The 25,681-nt window shown below is 39.7% G+C and overlaps 1 protein-coding gene across 2 annotated transcripts in view; it reads left to right on the top strand.

Annotated features, from left to right (window-relative positions):
• The window catches only part of LOC308103350 (ryanodine receptor 3-like), a 137,596-nt gene that overhangs the window by 47,083 nt on the left and 64,832 nt on the right, over positions 1-25,681 (top strand). For both annotated transcript variants that reach the window (XM_080453269.1, XM_080453270.1), the window contains exons 31-35: positions 1,580-1,682; positions 2,367-2,501; positions 18,597-18,870; positions 19,478-19,586; positions 22,608-22,740. In XM_080453269.1, the coding sequence (XP_080309395.1) occupies positions 1,580-1,682; positions 2,367-2,501; positions 18,597-18,870; positions 19,478-19,586; positions 22,608-22,740 (754 nt within the window). The remainder of the gene's footprint in view (positions 1-1,579; positions 1,683-2,366; positions 2,502-18,596; positions 18,871-19,477; positions 19,587-22,607; positions 22,741-25,681) is intronic.

The raw sequence follows: 25,681 nt of genomic DNA on the forward strand, positions 1-25,681 counted from the left end.
CTCAATCTTGCTCTCAGCGTGCCTATAAGCAAGAGTAGCGAGAGAGAACATAAATCTTCCTTCTTGTTAGCTAGAAGGTTTCTTTTCCCGAGTGCAACCTAACTACTTGTTATTTTGCACAGCTCCTGCATTCAACTCAGGATGAGTCAGACATCCAGACCAGCCACAGTTATATGTTTAATTAACAGCTTATGAACGAAGGCTATTAACTAAAATAAGGGTTTACAAAAAAGAACGATAACTAACTGAAACTTTATTGTGTGTTTAGAAAAAATAACTGAAACAAATTAAAATCAAAGAGAAAATGTCTCAACTCAAGCCATGCATTATATTTTGTGTGGTTATATAAAATCTTACACATTTTTAGATGGGCCAGTTTAAATTTAAAATGTTTTAATACTGAAACTAATAAAAAACAAACTAAAACTAAGCTTTTTCCAAAAAATATGTATATATAAACTAGCACAACAAAATGAAATGAAAATGAAAAATTCAAAACTTTAATAACCTTGGTATGAACTTCCAAATGTATACCACACCAATCAACACAGGCCTCCAGCTAGATTAAAACATTATGATGCAGGTCAGTTGCAGGTCACAGGCGTACTGAATACTCCAGGCGTCTCACTCAAGATTAGCTGCATGTTCCTTCCAAGACTTCATTACAAACACTGCCCTGAAATAGACATAAAAAATTGCTGAATTGGATGCTGCATTCGCTCAGTCTGCGGAAGTGTCCTATTTATTTAAGCTGTTTCATTATAGCTATTTAAAATATCTCAATATAGCAGTCAATGAGGAATTACTTGATGGTGTTTCATTATTCTATGTCTGATGGTGTTTCATTATTCTGCGTCTCCAGGCTAGATTTACAGTGTGTCCTGTCTATGCTATCTGAATAGCCCATATACATTTTAAAGCCCCTGCAGTCCCTGGGAGATATTTGTTAATCCCGCAGGGGAAATTAGGTTTCAGCTGAATGGTCAAGATGAGTGCTAGGGTGGGTGGACACTTTGGGACAACGGGGACACAGACATGGCAGGCCAGGAGGCGAACTGGTGAACTTCTGATTTCTCTACCCACTCATCCGTCTACCCCTTTACTTTGGGCTTCTAAACTAAATTGGCTAAGAAGTGTGATTCAGAATAATAACATCATAATTGCCAGACCCAGGGGGTCAGGCCTACATGAGGCTTTGTCGGTCCCCTTTTGCTATCGTTTTCGTCCATATATGGACGAAAACGTTTTCTTACATGTCCCTCTTTTTGATTGGCCAAGCTTAGCGTGACGTAGTTTAGAAACCATTCAGATTTCCGGCCATTCAGATTTCAACCACTAGGGGTCTGGCAGTACCAGGTCCCCTGGTTCCATTGTTTTATCCCCTCTCTCTTTCCATTGTCCTAATCCTCCTCTCGTTCACCATTGTTCTATTGTTTATTCTGTTATTTATTCTGGTTTTGTCTATTTCTTTCGTGGTCTCTGTATGTATCTGTTTCAACTTTTTGGTCTCATCTTCTATTTGCTCCTTTTGGCTGTCACCTTTAATATAACCCCATTATTTTGTGATCTGCAATCACAGATCAACATCCTGTTGAATTTCAGTGCAGGGGAGGACTGTCCCTGCCCCGAGGAGATCCAGGAAGAACTCCAATCCTTCCATAACGAGCTGCGACTGCACTGTGGTATGCTCCTATCGGCAAATTATAGATCAAATCTTACACGTTTTCTTCATCTCAAATTTCCCCTAGACTTTCTGTCTGGGAATATCGGGTTCAGATTTACTTTTCAAGTAATGATTCTGCCAGTTGAAGTGCGTGAAAAAGATATACCCTCAGCATTCTGACATAGAATAATGTAATCTGAGAAATATGTGGGACATACAGTATACCAGTGATCTCCACACAGTCTGCCGAGGCCCGCTGGTGTGCCATGAGACATGTTCAGGGGTGCCTTGAGCTTTTGTGACAACCACACATTATTATTGCAGTATACACAACTATACAAAACATTATGAATGTATTTGTAATTTACTATATCACCATGAATCATTCATTTCCCAATACTTTATTGGTATTGAGATTTTGTACATTTTGACTTGAATTGGTGTGCCTTGAGCACAAAACATTTGAAAGCCACTGCAGTATACGGCCAAAATGCATAATTAGGACTTTTCTCGATGCTCACTGAACTTTTTTTTTCGTACGGTTCAGATGGAGCTTCATAACAAGCCACAGTCAAAAGCAGCCTCTTTATCACCTTTAGCAGTGAAATCCACAGTAAATTACTCTAACCTCTCGTTCACTGACAGGCAGCTAAGACACTGTTGCAGTTTGACAGACATAATATTATTATGCTCTTCTTCATAGGCATTCCGGTGGAGGAGGAACCGGAGGAGCTGGATACATCCATAAAGGCCCGTCTGCTTCGTCTGCTCTACAAGATCAAGGGCCCACCTCAGAAGACAGCGGATGAGCCCACCGAAACGGAACAGGCTGCTCCCAGTAAGGAACCTTGCACTACATGAGTGAATATGTCCTGCACACCAGGTTTCCTATAGTAACAGAGGTGTATCGTCCCTTAATACCCCCAGTTTCATATGCATTAGCCCACAGACCCCCATTTGTTACACATTCTTATCTCTGGGACCCCAATCTATACTGTAAAATCCTCAGTGGAATGGAACCAAATGGAACCAAATGGACCCGTAAATGGAACCAAATCCATTTGGTTCCATTCGTACATTCTCAGAGTTACAGACCCGTAAGGGTCCATTTGGGACCCCTGGTGGTCCCCGGACCCGACGTTGAGAACCAGTGCCTTAATTTACTGTAGGGTAGGAAGACTTAACCCAATAATAAAGTACAGCATAAGAGCTTTTCTAATAAATATAGATTATCACCGGGGTATTTAGTCGTTGCCCTTGGTATTCAACCTCAGGTAACGATTAATGCCAGCCAATAATTTATCACAGACCCATAGTCTTATTTATGACCAAGGGCAATGAGGACATTTGATCAACTCTTGAAGTTAATAAACAGATTAACATCCCGCAGGGATTCCTCAACAGTGTGGGGAGGGAGTTGGCTGTTGTTGGAGGGTTTTGCCCATAACCACGTAGCCCATTTAGCCCTGTTACACATATACGTTGTTATACATTTCAAGCCGGGAACGCCTCTGTATCATTTTAATTGTTGCTATATAGCAACATTAATTTTATTAAATTTTTTTAAATTCAGATTTGAAGTTTTCCGAAAACTTGGGTCAGGATTTATAAGGCATTTTTAGAATCTCAGGTCTAAATGGGTTAAACCCTATATACTGTGTTGACTGGAGTCTCATACGGGTTGATGCTTTTATCCACGGTGAAAAATCAACCTATTTAATCATGACACAAACAACACTACATTTTCGGGCAAATTGATCGCATGAAATAGGGCCGCTATTGGCACCCAAGTCATTCTGTGAACTGTTGAAGGTTCCTATTTTCCACTCTATTTTCATTCCTTCGCGCCTAGATAAACTATCTCCTCAGCCATGAATTCTACAACTCCATCCACTGTAACTGTGTTTGACAGCAGAGTTCCTAATGCAGCGAGGTCGCTCACAGTGACCCATCCGCACGTGGTGGCACTTAAGCATGCACTGATTGGTTAGCTGCTGCTGGATTTGCCAGAGGGCTAATAACAGTTATCAGCCCCGGGGCTGATACGATTATCACCCTTTCTGTCCTTAAATCACTCCCCTAACCCAGGGGGCTGGCTGCAATAGCCCTCCCCTATAGTACAGACCTATAGGGGAGGGTTGGATAACCTCGCAATGACGAATGGCTGGGTTATAGCCTATATGTACTGTACAATTAGCATATCATTGTGCAAGCAAGAGGTCGACAATACACCTGAACAGGTTTGTTGTTGAAAATCACAGAAAAAATGGCTTATCTGAGATTTTATCAACGTGCAAAGCCTAGACCTAAACAACTGTGCAGGCAAAGATATTATGTATTTGTGGCTATTTTCTGCTGAGAATACAGTATGGTTTACAGATTAGTCTTAGTTCTCTTAGGTTTTTATCTTAAAAAGTAGTGTGTTCATTATTACAGCAATGCTAATCTTGGTTTTGGTAGGTAGATTCTGTTTAATGATACAGTATAGTCTCTGCAACGCAATACTTTACCTTTATGTCATGCCATATTTTCTTCACAAATGATGATGCAATTGATTCAAATTGTATTGTATTTTTTGTATTGTATTTTATCAGTATACAACTGCAACCTTGCTGTGACCTGCAATGTGTTATCGCACAAAACACACGAGAAAAAAACAACTATAGCTCTCAGCATAGCCAACCTTATCTTCAGTTATGGATAGAGACACAGTTTACTGTATCAATCACTCTAGAATTCAACATGCGGTGCAACTTATTATTACTCTTAATTTAGAGTAGCCAATCATTTTTTACCCCCTTTTTCTCCCAAATTTAGTTGTTATGCCAATTTATTCTAACCTGACTCGGCCAGATGGGGCGGTATTGAGTTCACATTAAGCTCACAATACAGCGCGCGGTTCTAGGGGAGGCTGGCGGTCTTCTCACCGCGTCTCGGCGAGCCTCCTCCCTCGCGGGGGGAGCCGCCACCAGCAACCCGTTGCTTTACGACCTCAGATCAGACGAGACGACCCGCTGAATTTAAGCATATTACTAAGCGGAGGAAAATAAACTAACAAGGATCCATCTGGGATCGCTTCGAGATTGGAGTTTACATTGACCCGTGCCCAGTCGAACCAATCAGCGGCAGCTACGGCTACGGGCAGGATCTTGGATAGACCTGTTGTGACCCCATCGAGAAGCGCCTATTGCATTGTAGTTCTTTCACTATTCATCCTGGCCGCTACCACGAACAACAACACTACAGGCAGCTACTATACGTCTTTCAGACACATCAATATGATTGGTTGGCGTTAGCACGCCCAGACAGTGATAGACAGACGGTCCCATCCAATCACCTGCGAAGTAGCTTGAAAAAAGGGACCGCCGTCTTGCAGCTGTTGGGCTACCGAGATCCCAGATGGAAGTGGGTTGTGAAACAAATGTGTGAAGCAAGCTTCTTCCATCTGGCGAAGTCAGGTTAAATTGATTCCTCCCCACACACATTTCTGTGTTGTCACTGCTGTTCCTACTGACTCACCTGCCAGTGAGGAGCCCCCACCAGGAGGACGTAGAGCCTTCGTCCTACTCCTCCTGCCAAACACTCCACGCTGACAGGTGCCGCCGCAGCCCGTAGGAGCACGTTCAGTGACCAATATCACCCTACCCACCCGGCTTCCCTCCCCTGAACACGGGACAATTGTGTTCGCATAGACGCCCGAACAAAGCCGGTTGCACTACGGTGGATTAGAACCCACAACCTCCGTGGTGGTGGGCAGGGACTTTACCACTGCGCCACCCGAGCGCCCTTGTGTGCAAGTTATGATATAATACTGTACTGAAGAGGTTTTGTGTTTTGCCAAGGTCCAGCATCGTCCCTCATTAGCTATCATTTGTTGATGAGCTTGCAGATGAGGTTGTTTGGATACCTTCCATATGAACCACTGTTTAGGATGATGCAGAACAGATGTCAGGCTGTGAGAGATTCCTTGGGGAAACTGTCTCTCTCTCTCTCTTAAGGCTAATTTATACATTGTCAAATGGCTGCATATTATACAACAAAAACATAAAATGTGTCTCATTTTAGTTGAAAATACATTTTGTGTCTGGCATATAAATTAGCCTTCACTCTTTCTTTCCACTCTCTTTCTTGTTCTTGCTGTCGTCTCCTCTCTCCCCTATCGCTCTTGCTGTCTCATTCGGACGCCCTCTCTCATTAGGATTCTGCTTGGGTCCAACATTGTGCTTGCTACAGATGCTGAGCTAATCCAGCTTCAGCACTCAAAGAGGAGAGATTGCAAGTAAATAGCTTTGTTTATCACATTGGAAAACAATCTGTAGCCCAGATTTAATGATCCTGAGGGAAATTCATTTGTCATAGCAGCACCGCAGTAAGGATGAAACAAAAGATACAGGTATCTTCACCTGGGCTGGTCAGGTTTGCATAATGTAGGAGTTATTAGATAGAAAGAGCTATAGGTATTGTGTGCGTTCTGTCACCAGTAAAAAGGGCTTAAATAGTCTCTTAGACTGGTCTGGCCATCTAGCCTGACTGAATTTTCATTTCGTTTCACTCCCATTATTCAGTCTGAAAGCCCTCTCAGTGCAGCCGTTTTCTGAGATGGGGGCGTGGCCAAAGTTGGACTCATTGGCCATTGGTTCATACTGGATTATCCCGATTCGTTTTACAGATTTTCAACCGAGAAACACCCGCCTACGACAGCGTCACCAGACCCTGAATGCGAGGCTAGCGATTCAGGGGGTGGAGCCAGGCTACTGGCCATCTGCACTAAAACTAATTGTTTAACCACTTGCACCCCAGCATCCATTTTCTTACCGTTATTTGAGGTTGTTAACTCATCATAAGAGTTGTCCAGGACCCCCAGTTCATAACGAGCGATGTTCTCCATTTCAGGGACCCCCCCACTGCAGCTCAGAACGGGAGTCTTTGGTGCTTGGCTAAATCCGCTTATTTCCGTCGCAAAAATAGATTTTTCTTGTATCTGTCGTGTGTGGACCGTCTGATGTTGGTGCTGTGTTATTGCTACATGGGCGCCGCCATTTCAAACTGAAATCACGTTTGAAATCTCGTCTCGCGATACTTCTGCCCGCCGCTCTCCAGACCGGCGGGCGGAAGTATCGCGAAATGGAGAACATCGCTCGTTATGAACTGGGGGTCCTGGACCACTCTTATGGTGAGTTAACAACTTCAAATAACAGTAAGAAATTAAGGGAGAAATTCCTTTAACTCTTTCACTGCCAGAGTATATACAAATAAATAAAGCCCAGACTGCCAGCGATTTTCTTACCTTTTCAAGTAGTCACAGAATACTTATCTCCAGTGTGATTTTTTAATCACGACCTCCCGTTCGCTTGTTAACGGCGTTGAAAATAGCATGTCTCGCCAAAAATACATGGTAAAACACAGGAGCCGAGATACAGAATATTTCCCAAATACTTTAACCAGGAAGTGAATGGAGCAGTAAATCTTCGGATCACGTTATCTCCTGATTCTGTGTAAAAAAAATATTAAAACAAATAAATTTGTCTTTCTCGTCGACGGCAGGCTGCGAGCAGATTCCGACGAGAAATCTCATCAAAGAGGCAAAGAGTTAACATACTCTACCTTACTGATTGGACAAAATAACATTATATTATTGAATTATCAATTATCTTCTCTATTAAATCGTCGATTACGTTGATTAACTGTTGCACCCCTACCTAGAATGATGACACGTCCAAAATAGGGACACACCAGGGTTAATGTGGCTAATACTTTGCAGTATCCTGTACCTTTGACTGCAGGACAGCACACAGTACACCTCAGATTTATGCCTGTGCAGTATAAACCCTCCCCTGAGCTTTGTTTGCCCTGTGACTCCTCTGCTATTGCAGGCTCCTCTGCGGGCTGGCAGGCAGCCCTCTGTCCCCTAAAGAGAAAACTCAAAACAAGACAGCAGAGTAATGAGACAACAACTCCTGCAGGAAGGAACCGACTGCACACCTTGTCCCTCAAGGGTACACAGCAAAGTCCCGAGTGATAATTGAACTCTTGTGAGTGTAAAAACGCACCCTTACGGGTCTCTCTGCGCTGCGATTTGTACCGTGTACACCCTCTTGAGTGGAAGCATTCGAAGGACAAAACAAAAGTCAACTACACTCTTAAACTAATGAGCAAGCTGTTATGAGAGTGAAAAATCGTTTTATTTTCGGCATTTCTGGGCTTTATTTCAGATGGGAGATTGTAGAGAGACGGAGAGAAAGGTCAGACATGCGTGACAAGACCGCTTGAGAACTTGGGTTCTCCTCGCAACTCACAAGGAGCACATGATCCGTGCACTAAAAGGCTGAGCCCTCAGGCACCCCAAGAGTGGGAAATGTTAATGTTTCTCGAGTAGCCCCTTAATGAGATCCACTTTAATTTCCACCCAGTGCAGTTCTATTTCATGGGTAATGAGGAGACTGCTGCATGATGAACGAACATTACCAGCAGGTTGAAGTCTTGTCTGCCTTATTCAAGAACTGCCATTTGGGGATGGTTTTATTTCGTCGCTGTCGGGAGGAAACCTTGTATGTCCAAAACTGTTCTTTTTTGATAAATACAAAAAAAATCTGAAAATAGCCAATCTGCTATTTTCACTGCTTTTGTGTGTCACTCTTGTATGATGAAATAATAATTTACGAAAAAAAAACTAGTTGAAATATGGAGATACAAGGTTTCTGTCTGACATTTTCTAAATAGCATACTTTTTATAGATGAATCTGCCCTTTTTAAAAAGCACACATTTTATAGATGAATCTGCCATAACAAATTCCCTGGTTCTCACTTCTCACAGAGTGACACATTATTATCACAAAGTCAAACATTATGCCGGTGCATTTTATCTCTCACACACGTCGTGCACATGTACACATAGACGCATGCCCACATGCACACATGCCTACAGTACACATACATGAAATGGCCTTATTGATTTTGTTTTGTTTTGTTTACATAATTACATTATATGTAAACATACAAATCGATATTACGGCCAATATGGATTCCATGATCTGTAAAGCTTGACAATGCCATATGTCATAATACATGGCTGTGTTATGATGGTTATATTCCATAATTATGAGGACAACTCTCCTACCCGGATACTACCGTCAGGAGAAGGCGTGCTCTACTCAAGGGGATCTTGAGAAGTAGTCTCTTGGGATTAACTGGGTGCAGATTCGTGATAATACATATAATAAAGGAACATCCGCACTCTCTTCAGTTATAACCTTGATTTATTCTTTTAAGGGTGAATAGCCACAGCAGACAGGTCTATCTAGAGAAACGGACGCGTTTCGGCACGTCGGCCTTCCTCAGCGTTTCAAACTAGAATACATCAAACAGGAAGTGACATATATAGCTATGCGATAGTGTACAGCTGATTCTCATTGGTGAATACTATTCACTTACAATTCATTGTACTATTACTGTTTACATTTAAGCATTACACATAGTATTTGTTTAGTAAAAATGTTCTTAAAGTTTCCACAACCTCCACAACCAGAACAAACAATTCATAAAAAACATTTCATAGGAAACAATTCAATAATAATTCTTCATTCAATCCCTTAGGGAATTCAGTATTTAATGCATGGATCCAGTAAGCCTCCCTTTGTAATAGAACACGGTCTCTGTCCCCTCCTCTTCTCAACGGATTGACTACTTCTAAACCTTGAAATCTTAGTGTACATATGTCATGTTTCACCATATTATAGTGCCTGGCAACTGGAGACTTCTCATCTTTATTTCTAATATTACTCTTGTGCTCTGTAATTCTGGTTTTCAATTCTCTTTTGGTTTTTCCCACATAGCAAAAACCACAAGGGCACTTTAAAAGATAAACCACATATTTTGTCTTACATGTAATTCTTCCTTTGACTTTAATTTTCCTGTCTCCTGTTATCATGGCATTACAATTAATACAGCCTTTACACGGGAAATTCCCTGAGGGTATAGTAGATAAAAAGTGTTGTGGTTGAATATACACATCATTTTTTATTAGTTTATCACTTATGTTGTTTGCTCTCTTGTTTGCAAAAATTGGGTGGGTGGAAAAGGCTTTTCCTACCACAGGGTCACTTGACAGTATATGCCAGTGTTTTTTGACCACCTGTTTAATGGTTTGGGAAATGGGAGAAAATGTGGTTGTCATAACTATAGGTTGTCTGTTTAAAGCAAAGGAAGATTTAGGAGCAAGGAGACTGGTTCTGTCGAGGGGCTTGATTTTAGACTTACTATTAGTTAAAATATTTTCGGTATAACCCCTTTCTCTAAACCTACTGCACATTTCTGTAGACTGACTATCAAAATCAGATTCACTATTACAGATTCTTTTAAGTCTTAACATTTGGCTATACGGTAACCCTCTTTTTAGACTAGAAGGGTGATAGCTAGAAAAATGGAGATAGTTGTTTCGATCTGTCTTTTTACGGTACACTGTTGTCTCAGTCCCTCTATTTGTTTTCTTAACACATACATCTAGGAAATTAACAGTTTCTTGACTGGCTTCCAAAGTGAACTTAATGGAGGGTAACCTTGAGTTCATGTAATCTGTAAATTCTTTCAACATTTCAGGAGTACCACAAAAAATAAAGAATATATCATCAATGTACCTAAACCAGCCTTTTAACTGAGTACTAAAGGGGTTGTCTTTATACACATAGTCTTCTTCAAATTTACCCATAAACAAATTCGCATAATTTGGGGCGAATGGGCTTCCCATTGAAACACCTTGTTTTTGGAGATAGAACTCATTGTCGAAATTGAAATATTTTTTTGTAAGGACCACATTGGCCAAGTTCATGATAAGGTCTGTAGGAGGCGACTGAGTCGCTCTTGACTCCATATAGTATTTAAGGGCTTCTAAACCTTCTTGGTGAGGTACATTTGTATAAAGGCTGGTTACGTCCATGGTGCATATAAATTCAGAATCTGAGATATCTCCTAAGGACTTTAACTTGTTTAAAAAGTCAGTCGTGTCTTTTAGATAGGAAGGCAAGTTAAACACTAAATCTTTGATATGATAATCAATGTACTGTGAAATAGGTTCGGTCAAAGAGCCTATACCTGCCACTATAGGGCGCCCAGGGACCGGAGGTTCACAGCTCTTATGTATTTTAGGCAAAGTGTATAGAATAGGGCGTACTGGGTGTTCTCTGAACATAAATTTGTATTCATCCTTGGTAATGATTTGGTCAGACAAAGCTTTGTCTAGTGTACTCTTGATTTCTTTAGAGAAACGAATAGTGGGATCACAAGATAACATACTATAATACTCAGTGTTGCTCAATTGTCTATTTATTTCCACAAGATATGACTCTCTGTCTTGCAGAACAATAGCCCCTCCTTTATCTGCTCTACGGATGATAATAGATTGGTCACTGGATAGGTCTTTCAAAGCTAACCTCTCTTGAGGTGACAAATTCGAATGACAATGATTAATATGTTCTATGGGGGAAAGTAAAGAAAACACATCTTGGTCGATCAACCTACAAAAAGTGTTCACAGAAGCATTAAGCATAGGGGGAACAAATGTGCTTTTGGGTTTCTGTAATAGTGAATCTGATTTTGATAGTCAGTCTACAGAAATGTGCAGTAGGTTTAGAGAAAGGGGTTATACCGAAAATATTTTAACTAATAGTAAGTCTAAAATCAAGCCCCTCGACAGAACCAGTCTCCTTGCTCCTAAATCTTCCTTTGCTTTAAACAGACAACCTATAGTTATGACAACCACATTTTCTCCCATTTCCCAAACCATTAAACAGGTGGTCAAAAAACACTGGCATATACTGTCAAGTGACCCTGTGGTAGGAAAAGCCTTTTCCACCCCCCCAATTTTTGCAAACAAGAGAGCAAACAACATAAGTGATAAACTAATAAAAAATGATGTGTATATTCAACCACAACACTTTTTATCTACTATACCCTCAGGGAATTTCCCGTGTAAAGGCTGTATTAATTGTAATGCCATGATAACAGGAGACTCTTTCTCTCACCCTCATAATGGTAAAAAAATTAAAGTCAAAGGAAGAATTACATGTAAGACAAAATATGTGGTTTATCTTTTAAAGTGCCCTTGTGGTTTTTGCTATGTGGGAAAAACCAAAAGAGAATTGAAAACCAGAATTACAGAGCACAAGAGTAATATTAGAAATAAAGATGAGAATTCTCCAGTTGCCAGGCACTATAATATGGTGAAACATGACATATGTACACTAAGATTTCAAGGTTTAGAAGTAGTCAATCCGTTGAGAAGAGGAGGGGACAGAGACCGTGTTCTATTACAAAGGGAGGCTTACTGGATCCATGCATTAAATACTGAATTCCCTAAGGGATTGAATGAAGAATTATTATTGAATTGTTTCCTATGAAATGTTTTTTATGAATTGTTTGTTCTGGTTGTGGAGGTTGTGGAAACTTTAAGAACATTTTTACTAAACAAATACTATGTGTAATGCTTAAATGTAAACAGTAATAGTACAATGAATTGTAAGTGAATAGTATTCACCAATGAGAATCAGCTGTACACTATCGCATAGCTATATATGTCACTTCCTGTTTGATGTATTCTAGTTTGAAACGCTGAGGAAGGCCGACGTGCCGAAACGCGTCCGTTTCTCTAGATAGACCTGTCTGCTGTGGCTATTCACCCTTAAAAGAATAAATCAAGGTTATAACTGAAGAGAGTGCGGATGTTCCTTTATTATATATATTCCATAATTAATCAACAGCATCCATGGGCAACTTTGATGGCTTTGCCTCTTATGTCCTCCACCCACTCCCTCCACTCTGGAAATTCAAACACACTCAAACCCCACAAGACGAAGCTCCGCACCATGGGGGACCGGGCCTTCTGCTCAGCTGCTCCTCGGCTGTGGAATGCCCTCCCTGACCATCTGAGAGCACCACAGTCCATTGACGCTTTTAAAAGGGGACTAAAAACCTTTCTTTTTGAGCGGTGTAGCCGCTCCTATAAGTGGGGTTGGGACACCTCATTAGTACACCCTTCGCTGTACTGTGATTGGCTCATAATAGCACACCCCTCTACATTAGTACACCCCTAGCTGTACTGTGATTGGCTGACTCTATTGGCTGACTCTATTCAGCACTGTGATTGGCTAGCGAGACACATGATGAAATAATAATAGGACAAAAAACACTTTTTTTTTTAAAAGTGAGCTTCCATCACTGTGATGACCACACCGCTCACTTCACACTGGGTGTGATTTTTAAAAAGGCATTTACCTAGATGTGCCTAGAAGTGCATGGCCTGGGCCGTAGCGTGACGGTCCAGGCACCCTAGGCTGCAATGCCAGCCTTACATCGTGTCGCGGGTTCGACTCCCGTTCCCGACGACTTTTGCTGCGTGTCACCCCCCCCATCTCTCTCCCCATTTCCTGTCAGCCTACTTTCCCTATCCCTCTCTAAATAAAGGCATAAAAAGACCCCCAAAAATCTTTGCATTACAAATACAATGTGTTATTGTGGGATCGCTAAAGCGATCACACTAATGTTATTGCCACTATTTATATACTATATTCCGCCCGTTTTTTGACGGCTAACTAGTCCTTCATACTTTTAGCTACAAACTCCGTTCCAACTCTTCAACGTTCGGCCTACTCAGGACATATCGGCTACCATTTGAATTTTTGAAATCATTTGTACTTTTAGAGATATTTCACTTTTTACTTCTAAAAAACTCCCATTCATTTCAATGGAGAAATTCATACTTTTAGCTAGAAACTCCGTTCCAACTCTATAACGTTCAGCCTACTTAGGACATATTGGCTACCATTAGAATTTTTGAAATAATTTGTACTTTTAGAGATATTTCACTTTTTAAATAGTAAAAATACTTAAAAGTTGATAAAAAGAGTAAAAATACTTAAAAGTTGTAAAAATTAGTAAAAGCTACTTTAAAGTAAATAAAGTGACTAAAAATACTTTAAAGTAAATACCTTGAGTAAAAATACTAAAGAGTACTTATATTGAGTAAAAATACTTAAAAGTACTCAAAATGAGTAAAAATACTTAAAAGTTGAAAAAAATGGTAAAAATACTTAAAAGTTGATAAAAAGAGTAAAAATACTTAAAAGTTGTAAAAATTAGTAAAAAATACTTTAAAGTAAATAAAGTGACTAAAAATAATTTAAAGTAAATACATTGAGTAAAAATACTTAAGAGTACTTATATTGAGTAAAAATACTTAAAAGTACTCAAAATAACAATACAAATACTTTAACACCTTTCAAACCTTTCAAACCTTTCAATCCTTCAAACCTTTAGAACCTTTAGAACCTTTAGAACCTTTCAAACCTTTAGAACCTTTAGAACCTTTAGAACCTTTAGAACCTTTAGAACCTTTCAAACCTTTAGAACCTTTAGAACCTTTAGAACCTTTCAAACCTTTCAAACCATTCAAACCTTTAGAAACTTTAGAACCTTTCAAACCTTTAGAACTTTTAGAACCTTTAGAACCTTTCAAACCTTTAGAACCTTTCAAACCATTCAAACCTTTAGAACCTTTAGAACCTTTAGAACCTTTAGAACCTTTAGAACCTTTCAAACCTTTCAAACCTTTCGAACCTTTCAAACCCTTCAAACCGTTCAAACCTTTCAAACCTTTCAAACCTATAACACTACTAACACTATCAATACTCAATACCAGCAACATTCTTAGCGATCCCACACTGTTTCTTCAGGAACAGTACCTTCTAGTTGTTATTATTATTGTGGGATCGCTAAAGCGATCACACTAATGTTATTGCCACTATTTCTTATTATTATTATATCTTCCCACCGTTTTTTGACGGCTAACTAGTCCTTCATACTTTTAGCTACAAACTCCATTCCAACTCTACAACGTTCGGCCTACTTAGGACATTTCGGCTACCATTTGAATTTTTGAAATCATTTGTGCTTTTAGAGATATTTCACTTTTTACTTCTAAAAAACTCCTATTCATTTCAATGGGGAAATTCATACTTTTAGCTAGAAACTCCGTTCCAACTCTATAACGTTCAGCCTACTTAGGACATATTGGCTACCATTTGAATTTTTGAAATAATTTGTACTTTTAGAGATATTTCACTTTTTAAATAGTAAAAATACTTAAAAGTTGATAAAAAGAGTAAAAATACTTAAAAGTTGTAAAAATTTGTAAAAGCTACTTTAAAGTAAATAAAGTGACTAAAAATACTTTAAAGTAAATACCTTGAGTAAAAATACTTAAGAGTACTTATATTGAGTAAAAATACTTAAAAGTACTCAAAATGAGTAAAAATACTTAAAAGTTGAAACAAATAGTAAAAATACTTAAAAGTTGATAAAAAGAGTAAAAATACTTAAAAGTTGTAAAAATTAGTAAAAAATACTTAAAAGTAAATAAAGTGACTAAAAATAATTTAAAGTAAATACCCTTTAGAACCTCTTAAACCTTTCAAACCTTTCAAACCTTTCAAACCTTTCAAACCTTTAGAACCTCTTAAACCTTTCAAACCTTTCAACCTTTCAAACCTTTCAAACCTTTCAAACCTTTAGAACCTTTCAAACCTTTAGAACCTTTAGAACCTTTCAAACCTTTCAAACCTTTAGAACCTTTCAACCCTTTAGAACCTTTCAAACCTTTAGAACCTTTCAAACCTTTCAAACCTTTAGAACCTTTCAAACCTTTCAAACCTTCAACACTACTAACACTATCAATACTCAATACCAGCAACTTTCTTAGCGATCCCACACTGTTTCTTCAGGAACAGTACCTTCTAGTATTATTATTATTATGTCCCTCCACCATTGTTTAGTCAGTGCACTGTTTCTCAATGTGTGGTCCGGGGACCCCCAGGGGTCCTTTCGGCGCCAGGGGGTCCCCAGCTAAATTATTGATAGTTAGGAACCAAATGGTTAGTAACCATGAGAGTGTACAAATTGAATGTACCCGTAAGGGTAATTTGGTTCCATTTGTGGTTCCATTTGTACATCGAGTTAAATGAACACTGAACACTGAATTGTACTGTATAGATTGGGGTCCCAGAAATTGTATCAAATGCACATCAAATTGGGGGTTCTTGAAATTGAAAGGCTTGAGAATCACTGGTTTCGCATCGTGACGCGTTGTGAGCTTGTAGATAATTTTTTACTTATTTACAAATCTTAGCACTGTTACTTGTACCCCTGGAAATCCTTTGCTGCTTGTTATTCCAGTATTGAAGTCTAACCATTTCTACATCATTTTGGGGTTCCTTTCTCTGTAAAGTGAGTTGTTCACACCTCACAATGGGGGTCAAGTCACATTGATATGTTTAGACCAGGGCACTGGGCAGCTACGTGATAATTCAGAGATGATCAAGGTTAATACTTTTTCTCCGACCAGGATAGTCCACAAAACTGCAGACTTTACTCCCAATTGTCCACCTCTTACCCGCTTGAAATTCACTCTCCTTGTCAAAACTTCTTACCACTTTTATTTCGATTGATTCTATCTACAATGCAGATATACGTACTTGTTCTCATGTTTCATGGATTTGTTTCCTTAACCACAAATTTTAAGAATGTGATTTAGGTAGCTTATTTAGACAGATGCTAGATTCATTGTTTACCGGGTATACTTGTTTCTTTGAGGCACTACACTGTTCTCTCTGCACTCTATGTGATTGTTTCCTTTGTTGTTTATTGACCAGAGTTCATGCTTACTCTGCTTATTCTGATCTCACACTGGTAAATTAAATTGCTAATTGTAATTGTAACTTACAATACAGACTAGACGAGACGATTCAAATTGGTATTAAATGGCGTATCATTCTCATGCATTGGGACATAGCTAAAACTGCACTGAAATTTGGGGAGAATTCCTCTGAAAGATTATTGGCATTGAGATGAGGGTATTGTTTAGTAGTAACCGATTTTGGAGACTGGAGATTTGGAGAAAGGCAACTCATAGGGAGTGAACAGTGACAACATTGTCATCACCGCCCCCCCCCCCCCCCCCCCCCCCCCCCAATGAAATGCAACAAAGGACTTAACCCATTAAGCCCTGAGGTTCCGATTATACAAAATGTCTTCTAAATCCTATAATTTTTCTGAAAAACTATATCAGTGGTTCTCAAACTTTTTCACGCCAAGGACCTCCAAAATTGTATTTTTGGCCACGGACCCCCATCTGAAAATATTTTGCCCCCAGAACCAAAATTTGAGTGAAAAATGTTTCAAATCTACAAGCTCATTCATATGAGCTTGTATATTTGCTATTTTTGAATAGCCAAAGTATAAAATAATGGTTTAAGTGGTTACACAGATGTGTTCCCGTTTTGAATGGGTTATACAACACAAAGTACAATAAATGGTGTATTTCCAGTGCACTGACCTGCTCTACTAGAGTCAGTAAACTTGTGACAGGTAGCCGAGATACAGGTTATTTCCCAAATAAATTAACCAGGAAGTGAATGTAGCAGTAAATCTTCGGATCGCATTATCTCCAGGTTCTGTGTGAAAAAAATAAAAAATAATAATAATACAAAAATAAAAAAAACACAAATAAAATAAATAAATAAAAGTCGTCCTTGGCAGTGAAGGAGTTAAGGATAAGATATACAAGCTCATAGCGCGGCACTTGGTGCTGCGCTATGAGCTTGTAGATCTGCTATTTCTTTAAATCGAGAACATTTGTGCAAATCTTTGAATATACATATTTTTAAAGCAAACATTTTTAACTCAAATCTTTGCTTCTGGGTGTCCCTTGAACAAAATATATTCAAATGGGGTTTGGTGGCCAAATACATATAATTTTGGGGGTCCTTGACATGAAAAAGGCTGAGAACCACAGATATAGCAACATAGGATTTAGAAGACATTTTGTAGAATCGAGACCTCAGGCCTTAAGGGTTAAAGTTCCCTTTTTGCACCAGTACAGTGCAGCACAGTACAGTACAATGGAAATGTTCTGTGACCAAAAGTAAAGCACTGTGGATGTACGGCCAGTTCCCAGGTGTGACCGAGTATAAATGAGTGAGTGTGATGTGGGGCATTGTTCTGTGAGGACATACGTACTGTAGAGGCTGACCCAACATCCACGCAATAAATGAAGTTAAAATCAGGGCAAGTGCTGACCTTGATCATTTGCACCATCTGCCAATGTAGCTCTGCCCTCTAATGTCCTGATCATAGCTCACGCTGAGATAGCAGCGGCAAAATCAAGTCTATTAAGTCAAACCTGTTGGACCGTGAACCTCTGTCTGAAGGTATAATTGGGTATTCTTCATGGGAGAGCACAGAGGGGAGCACATGAGGCAGTCTTATGGGTAACAAGTCAAGTAATGTCTGTCGTGGTGGCTGGCCTTGTGCATTATTCCAAGTACTGTGTTCACACAGTCAGTGTGGCCTGGCATTGAACAAAACATTACATACAGTAATCCCTTATTATATAACCAACTGGTTTGAAAAACATTTTTTTAATGTTTAGAACATAAACTAATCTCTTACACCTTATTTATGTGTGTGTGTCGAGGTGTGTGTGCATTGATTCATGTTAGGAATGTACTGTAATGTCATGTAAGCTACAATGCCCTGAGTCAGCTAATTCACTAATACAATAGAATCCCTTCACGACCATCAGCTCTGAAAACAACACTTTGCTTTGTGTTGTTGTTTTTTCTCTCTCTCTGGTCGTCTGTTTTCACTCGGCATATTTTCACTCAGCACAACATTAAATTCCATTTTGAACACGGGGGTACAATGAAAGTTGGCACATTCTCATTAACCACTTGAGCCCTAGTGTCCCTATTCTGGGCAGGAATATATATATATATATATATATATTTTACTCCTTGTCCTAGGTGACAGAATGTAGTTGTATTCAATACCGTCGATGCCCCATGACTCACCGTATGGAGTGTGACTTGTCCCCTCTTGTCCTCTCCAGCCAACCTGAAGGAGCTTATCTCTCAGACCATGGCCAGCTGGGCACAGGAGTGCCACATCCAGGACGCGGAGCTGGTCCGGGTCATGTTCAGCCTACTGAGGAGGCAGTACGACGGCATCGGCGAGCTGCTGCGGGCCATGAGGAAGACCTACACCATCAGCGCCGCCTCCGTGCAGGACGCCATCAACCTGCTGGCCTCCCTGGGTCAGATCCGGTCTCTGCTGTCCGTACGCATGGGCCAGGAGGAGGAGAAGCTCATGATCGATGGGCTGGGGTGAGGGGCCGACATGCAGCTTTTTCATTGGGGGGAACGTTGTAAAGGGGGGAAAAGAGTGGACCAAGTACAGAGCCGACCCCGTTCAACTACGTTTTAGTTTACCATGTATAGAGGGTTTAAGTGGTTAAAAACAGGGCAACAGATCATTTTACTATCAGAGAATGATTCCAGCACTCACGTCGTGTCCCTCAGGTACTTCTTTTATTTTACTTACAAAGTAAACAGGCAACATGCAATCAAACGGATAAGTTCTGGCTCAATGCCTTCCTCTCCTTCCTCAACGGTTTACGCTGAGGAAGGCATTGAGCCAAAACGCATCCGTTTGATTGCCTGTTGCCTGTTTACTTCATAAGTAAAATGAAAGAAGTACCTGAGGGACACATCGTGAGTGCTGGCATCATTCTCTTATACTTATTTCTGGAGCCGCGCACCTGCCAAGTTTGTTTTATTGTTTATGTTTGAATGTAGTTGTGTGCTCGCATTTCTTCTAGTTTCAACACATAATTGTAAACACTGGAAATTGAACTAATTTGAAAAAACTAAACCTGGTACCTATGTTTGTTTAAACTGCTAAATCCACCTGCGTCTTTGTTCCTTTTGCTAGTGACATCATGAACAACAAGGTGTTCTACCAGCACCCCAACCTGATGAGAGTTCTGGGCATGCATGAGACTGTCATGGAGGTCATGGTCAACGTGCTGGGAGGTGACACGGTAGGACAGCTGTGTCTCAATAGACCAGGGAGGACTTTACAATGTCCTCTAGTCTAAATAGATTGATTGCTGCGCAGTTTAAATTGATGATCAGATACTCAAGTAATAGCTTGCAAAGCTATTGAACTGTGCAGGGATTATATGAGCCAGTAATTAGGATGAGGTGTGAGGTAAAGGTCACTATCACAGTATAAGAGTTATCTGTGAAGGAATTTTAGATCACATCGTACCCACTGAGATGGAAGGCAGCTTACAGATTTGTTCATTTTAGTTTCGTATATGACTTAAAGCTTTGGTTCTCAAAGTGGGGTGCATTTGTTCTCAAAGTGGGGTCCGGGGACCCCCAGGGGTCCTTGAGGGGGTTCCAGAGGGTCCCCAGCTAAATGATGGATAGTTAAGAAGAGTGTACACATGTAACCAAGTGGGGGCCTAACGGGTCCATTTGGTTACATTTGTACATTCTCAGATTTAAATTAATATTGATTTTACAATATAAATTGGGGCCCCAGAGATAGAAATGCCATTAAATGGGGGTCCGTAGCCTAATGCATGTCAAACTGGGGGTCCTTGAAATTAAAATGGTTGAGAATCACTGTTAGAGCTGTAAAAATCTTCTCTTATGGGGGTCCCTGGCATATCTTTTCAAATGGTGGTCTGCGGGTAATAAGTGTCAAGTTGGGGTCCTTGACATGAAAAGGTTTGAGAACCACTGACTTAAAGACATACATAATTAGAAAATCAGAAGCTTTCCTGATATAGGTATTATTGAAATTGAAGGCAAAAATGTACCTTAATACCAGTGGATTGGCTCCTGGACTCCTGCCTAATTTAAGCTTCATCATACGATGGCGTCGTGGACCGAAAATCAGCACGATCTATAAAGCTCACAACACGTGAGCTTACACTGTAAATCTGCTACTTTTGGCCGTGACGCCGTCATACAAATCAGGCTTAGTTAAGCATGCCTCACTTATATGTAAGCCTGTAAGAGTTTTACATAATGTGCAAGTGGGTTTACTCATGTGGGCCAGCATATGAGAAAGGTGATCATATTTTACCACATCTCGTCAGCCCACCATCCACACCACAAATTACAAATAAACAAGCTGCCACTGCTCAGGAAATCAGAGCCTGACTATCCCTTGCGAGGGAAATTCAAAACCGTAAGCATTTTTAATATGCAAATACAATTAAAATAACGAAAACAAATGAGCAATTCAACATAAGCAGGATTAATCCATTTGTTGTGCCATTTGGGTCTCATGGCATTCTGTATCAACATTTTGCATTACATCTATCACTCATAAATTACTTTGTAATAGACAGAATGTGTGACAGTTATTAGGAGAGTACTTTGTAAGAGGTATAGCATTACTACCATACTATTCACATTATTGCTGCTCTGTTCTTACCATGATTCTGTAGAACAATAAGAAATATGTAGTTCTTAAGAATCATTAATCAAGAATGTATTCTTGATGAAAACAGGGTGGCAAGACTGTGCCAACAGCAGCACAACAATAACAACTATAATAATGGATATGATATCAAAAATAAATTATACAATGCAATTAAAACTAATAGTTTTTATAGACATAATACTGAAGCTCCCAGAAAACGTGTGTGTTAGGAACTTGCATGTGTACTGTAGGCTATGAAGCACTGCTGCACTCAATATAGAGATCTTCCAACCCAAGTCAACAAGCCAAGAGCAACAACCTAATACTCACAGCTACAAGGGTAATGAGTCCAGGGAGTGAAGTGGGTATGAGCGGGGTGAGGTGATGGCTGTAGCTACACCTCTCAGGCCTGTCCTTTTTGGGCAGCGCTGAAAGAGGGTGGAAGGGATAGCGGTGATTTAGTGACATGCAGGGTGCCAAGTGTGAATTGGATCATACCGGAGAACCTCAGACACATAGGCATCAGGGTGGCAGTCAAGCTCTCTATCTATCTGACTCTGGCAATCTCATCACATAGCCAGTGACATAAATCCCATGCCTGTTTACTTGTATTTGATGAGTACAGTTCACTTACAGTATCCATATAAAGTAGTATGCTAGTCTAAAACAAAGGTCAGGTTTACTATGTGATTTTGTCGTTTGTTTTCAAGTTCAGGTTAAAAACTATAGAAGGGTAAAATATGGACCTGATACTATTCTTTTAATATATATTTTTTAATGTGTTCCTTCCTTCCTCTTTATTTATTCTCTTCCTCTTAACTGCAACATTGAGAGCTTGCACACACACACAAAAACATCTCTCTTTCTCTTTTATGACAATAAAGATTGATTGATTGATTGATTCATCGACACACAGACATGGCAGGCTGAGCATAAAGCTGACCTCATACTCTAGTACACCATGAAGCACCAGCTAATAAAATTAATAATGGGTATGATTGATTTAGCAGGCGTGTCAATGTGCCTTGACAATACTGTTGATGACTATCAATGCTTGCACATTGGCACACCCATGGCTCTGGACACACCTATTGTTAATTTTATTAGCTACGTTGCCTGCCATGTTTTTATCTTTATTTAGTTTTTAACCTGGACAGGAAACCAAACTACAAAAAAGAGCCTAGGGTTTAACTATCTGATTATCTTGTTACTTAGTGTTGTCTTTAGACAGTATTGGGTTACAAATTACTGGTAATGGCTTTTCTAACATCAACAAACAACAATGCAAGCTGGTTTAGGGGAAGATGGAGTTGGAAGTCTACAGGGGTATTAACCAAGCGTAAGAATGTAGACCGTGTAGTGAAGGGAACCAAGGACATTACTTCGAGATACACCCTTAGATTACTTATTTCTTGCTTGCTTTCTTTTTTTTCTTTTCTCATCACAGTAGTGAGTAGTAGTGTATGATAAATAGTTGAATGCAAACACCAGTATTGTTCCTGTTAGGCTTGTATCTACATAGGAGAAATACGTGCACAAACTTAAAAGACTACACTATACAGAGACTTTTGTTTAAATTCAAATCCAGCTTCATGTTCTATCTTTTTTTTTTCTTTTTCAGGAGATTGCTTTCCCCAGGATGGTGGCCAGCTGTTGTCGTTTCTTGTGTTACTTCTGTCGTATCAGCCGGCAGAACCAGAAGGCTATGTTCGACCACCTCAGCTATCTGCTGGAGAACAGCAGTGTGGGGCTTGGTAAGCAGCAACGCACGATATAGGGGCCTGTTCTCAAGTATAAGAGTATAGTATAGCAAAACAAAATAATTGCTTAATATTTGATTTGAAAGATAAAAACCTTACTATTATTATGTATGCCATTCTGCGAGAGGAATGAAACAACCATTTATTTTGATCAAAATGCACTGTGAGACAAACTAATTTATTTGTTATTTCATAAACTTGTAGGGATGAAGTTGAAGGTAACCTCTAAGCGCATTTAAGATGGGGAATCAGCTTGTGTAAATAATACAAATTGAATCATAGCTTCCATTTGGCCATAGCTGAATGGGGAGAGAGCCTGCCTGGAATTAATCCAAAGTGAATCATACAGTAGCTTCCATCAATCTTCCATTTGGCCATAGCTGAATGGGTTGAGAGCCTGCCTGGGAAGCAGAAGGTCCCCGGTTCGATTCCTGGCCACGGCAATGTGTCGAGGTGTCCCTGAGCAAGACACTGCGCTCACTTGATAAGCATTCAGCTGGGTGACGCTGAAAACTGTGAGATTAATGCTGCCTGCTTTAGTCCAGCCCTAAACTCATCCATGAGCAATATTTTCATTGACAAATGCCCTACTAGTCAGATTAATTGTTTAAATATGCATACCTTAACTTTTTGTCTTGGTAGTTTCAATGGGCTGATAATTCATTAAAATAAAAATAAAAATCCGTAAATGTTGGAATACCACTAAAAGCCTTTTGTCCATCCATTAGTTGATTTCTGAGCCCTTGTCAGATTCCAGTATTGGTTACACTATGACAGTTCTTAAAGTTCTTAAAGTATTTTATTGCTTGTCTTGGACTTGTTCGGTTGAACTTTGGACAGTGAGCCACATACTATACAGTAGCATTCCATCCATCTTTCACTTCACACACTTCACTTCACAAGTTCCATTAAAGGGTCTACACCATGAAAATCACTTTTTTCTTGTTTTTTTGTATTTTTTGGGGTCCCCAGTGTCTCTTGTACCCCAAAAAATGTTTTTTTTTTAATTCAGTCATTCCTTCTCATTTCATGGATTTCCAGAATGGGCGTGTCTGAACAGGCGATCTCAGAATGGAAATGTTTATGATGTCACAAACATTAATGATGGCAAACCCAATGTTAAATGAAAAGTGCCCGAATCGCTCCGAAACTTTTTCTACCCCCCCTAAGTGGGGGTCTACGAACAAATACTTCGGGCTCGGATTTTGGCTCCGCCCCCCGGAAGTGGGTGAAACAGGCACCTCAAACACTTGGTGGAATTGTTCAAAAATGTTCAAAGTGTTTTTTTTTCGATTTTGTATTTTTCTTAGATGCTTCTTTTTATGCAGAATTTTTCCATTTTTTTTAATATAAATATTTGTTTTTATTAACAGACAGAATTGCTCAGTAGCCCCCCCCTGCACAAGAGGACGTTTTGGTATCGCAGCTGAAAGTGCTGTATAAGCCAGAGACAATTGACTTGGGATGAGTATATCTGAGTGATGATTTAGGCTCAAACCTTTTGAAAAAGGTTTGAGGGACATACACCATATGATATTAAATATCAAATTTTTTTTTTTAATTCATGGTGTATCTCCTTTAACAACTAACTATAAAAACCGATTCAATCATAAAGTAAAGAATTAAGTGAGAAGGGTATAGGAAAAAGAATGGGGCGAATGTTGAGAATAAAACAAAAAGGAAGATATGCTCACTGGCAAGAGAGCAGATGAAGGTCAGTAATTCAATGAAACAAGAGGTATGAGAAAATAGTGAAAAGGCAGCAACTTCCTTTATCAAGGGATACATATCCCCTGAGGGTGCTGCTGATATGCGTTGGTTTCGCCAATATTGTACAAGACAAAAATAATAAAGCCTTTTTTTGTGAGCTCTAGAGATTGAGTGCCTTGGATTAGTTTTATTACTATTTTCTTTCTTAAACCTGACTTATACTTTGTCACACCGAAAATAGCAGATCTACTGTACAAGCTCATAATGTGTTCAATGCAAGAATAAACGCATTGTACGACGGTGTATAATGTTAGGTCTGCTAATTCTTACCCTCTACACCAAATGTATTTGCCGAACATTTCTTTGCTGTAAAATTTGATTGATCTACAAGCTCTCAACACGTCGCATTGCAACATTTTTTCACAGAATCTTCTCCCAGAATCGTCTATTTTTGCTGAATGTTTGCCCCAAAACAGGAACACTAGGGTTCATGTGGTTAAGCTAAGGTGGCGTTGATTTATCTCTCTACAATTTAATGAGAATATAGATTATTAAAGTGTTGAGAGATTGAGAGAAAGACGAGAACTATGCAGACACTGCAACATTTGAATGTTGGCCTGAGGCACATGATAATTAATGCACTAGGTATCATTACTGTAGCAACTGTTTTAGTAAGTGTTCTTTCAGAAGAGACATTTCCCCCTATATTGTGACAAGTATCTGAGTGAGAAAAAAAAAGACAAATGTCAGAGCTTCCATCCAATATTGAGAGTTTTTTTTTGGAGAGATGGCGTGTATAGCAGTAGAGATAGGAGAGAGAGTCAGAGAGAGAGAGAGAGAGAGAGAGAGGAGTGAAGGGAGTTATTTAAACATGCTGGGCAGGACTGATGAGTCATTGGGCTCCAGCTGACTGAGAGAGGAGAGCTTCACACTCTCTGGAGATTGCAGTACTTACTGGTGATCAAACACAAGCACGCACAGGCACACACACACACACACACACACACACACACACACACACACACACACACACACACACACACACACACACACACACACACACACACACACACACACACACACACACACACACACACACACACACACACACACACACACACACACACACACACACTTGAAGTTCTATGGATGAAGCTGTGTGGTTGCTCATCCACTTCTGCCTACTGTAGCTGAGCTGTTGATGTAATAGTCATAAGAGTGGAGT

This window comes from Gymnoscopelus braueri (genome assembly GCF_963280865.1).
Source record: "Gymnoscopelus braueri genome assembly, chromosome: 16".
Taxonomy (NCBI): domain Eukaryota; kingdom Metazoa; phylum Chordata; class Actinopteri; order Myctophiformes; family Myctophidae; genus Gymnoscopelus; species Gymnoscopelus braueri.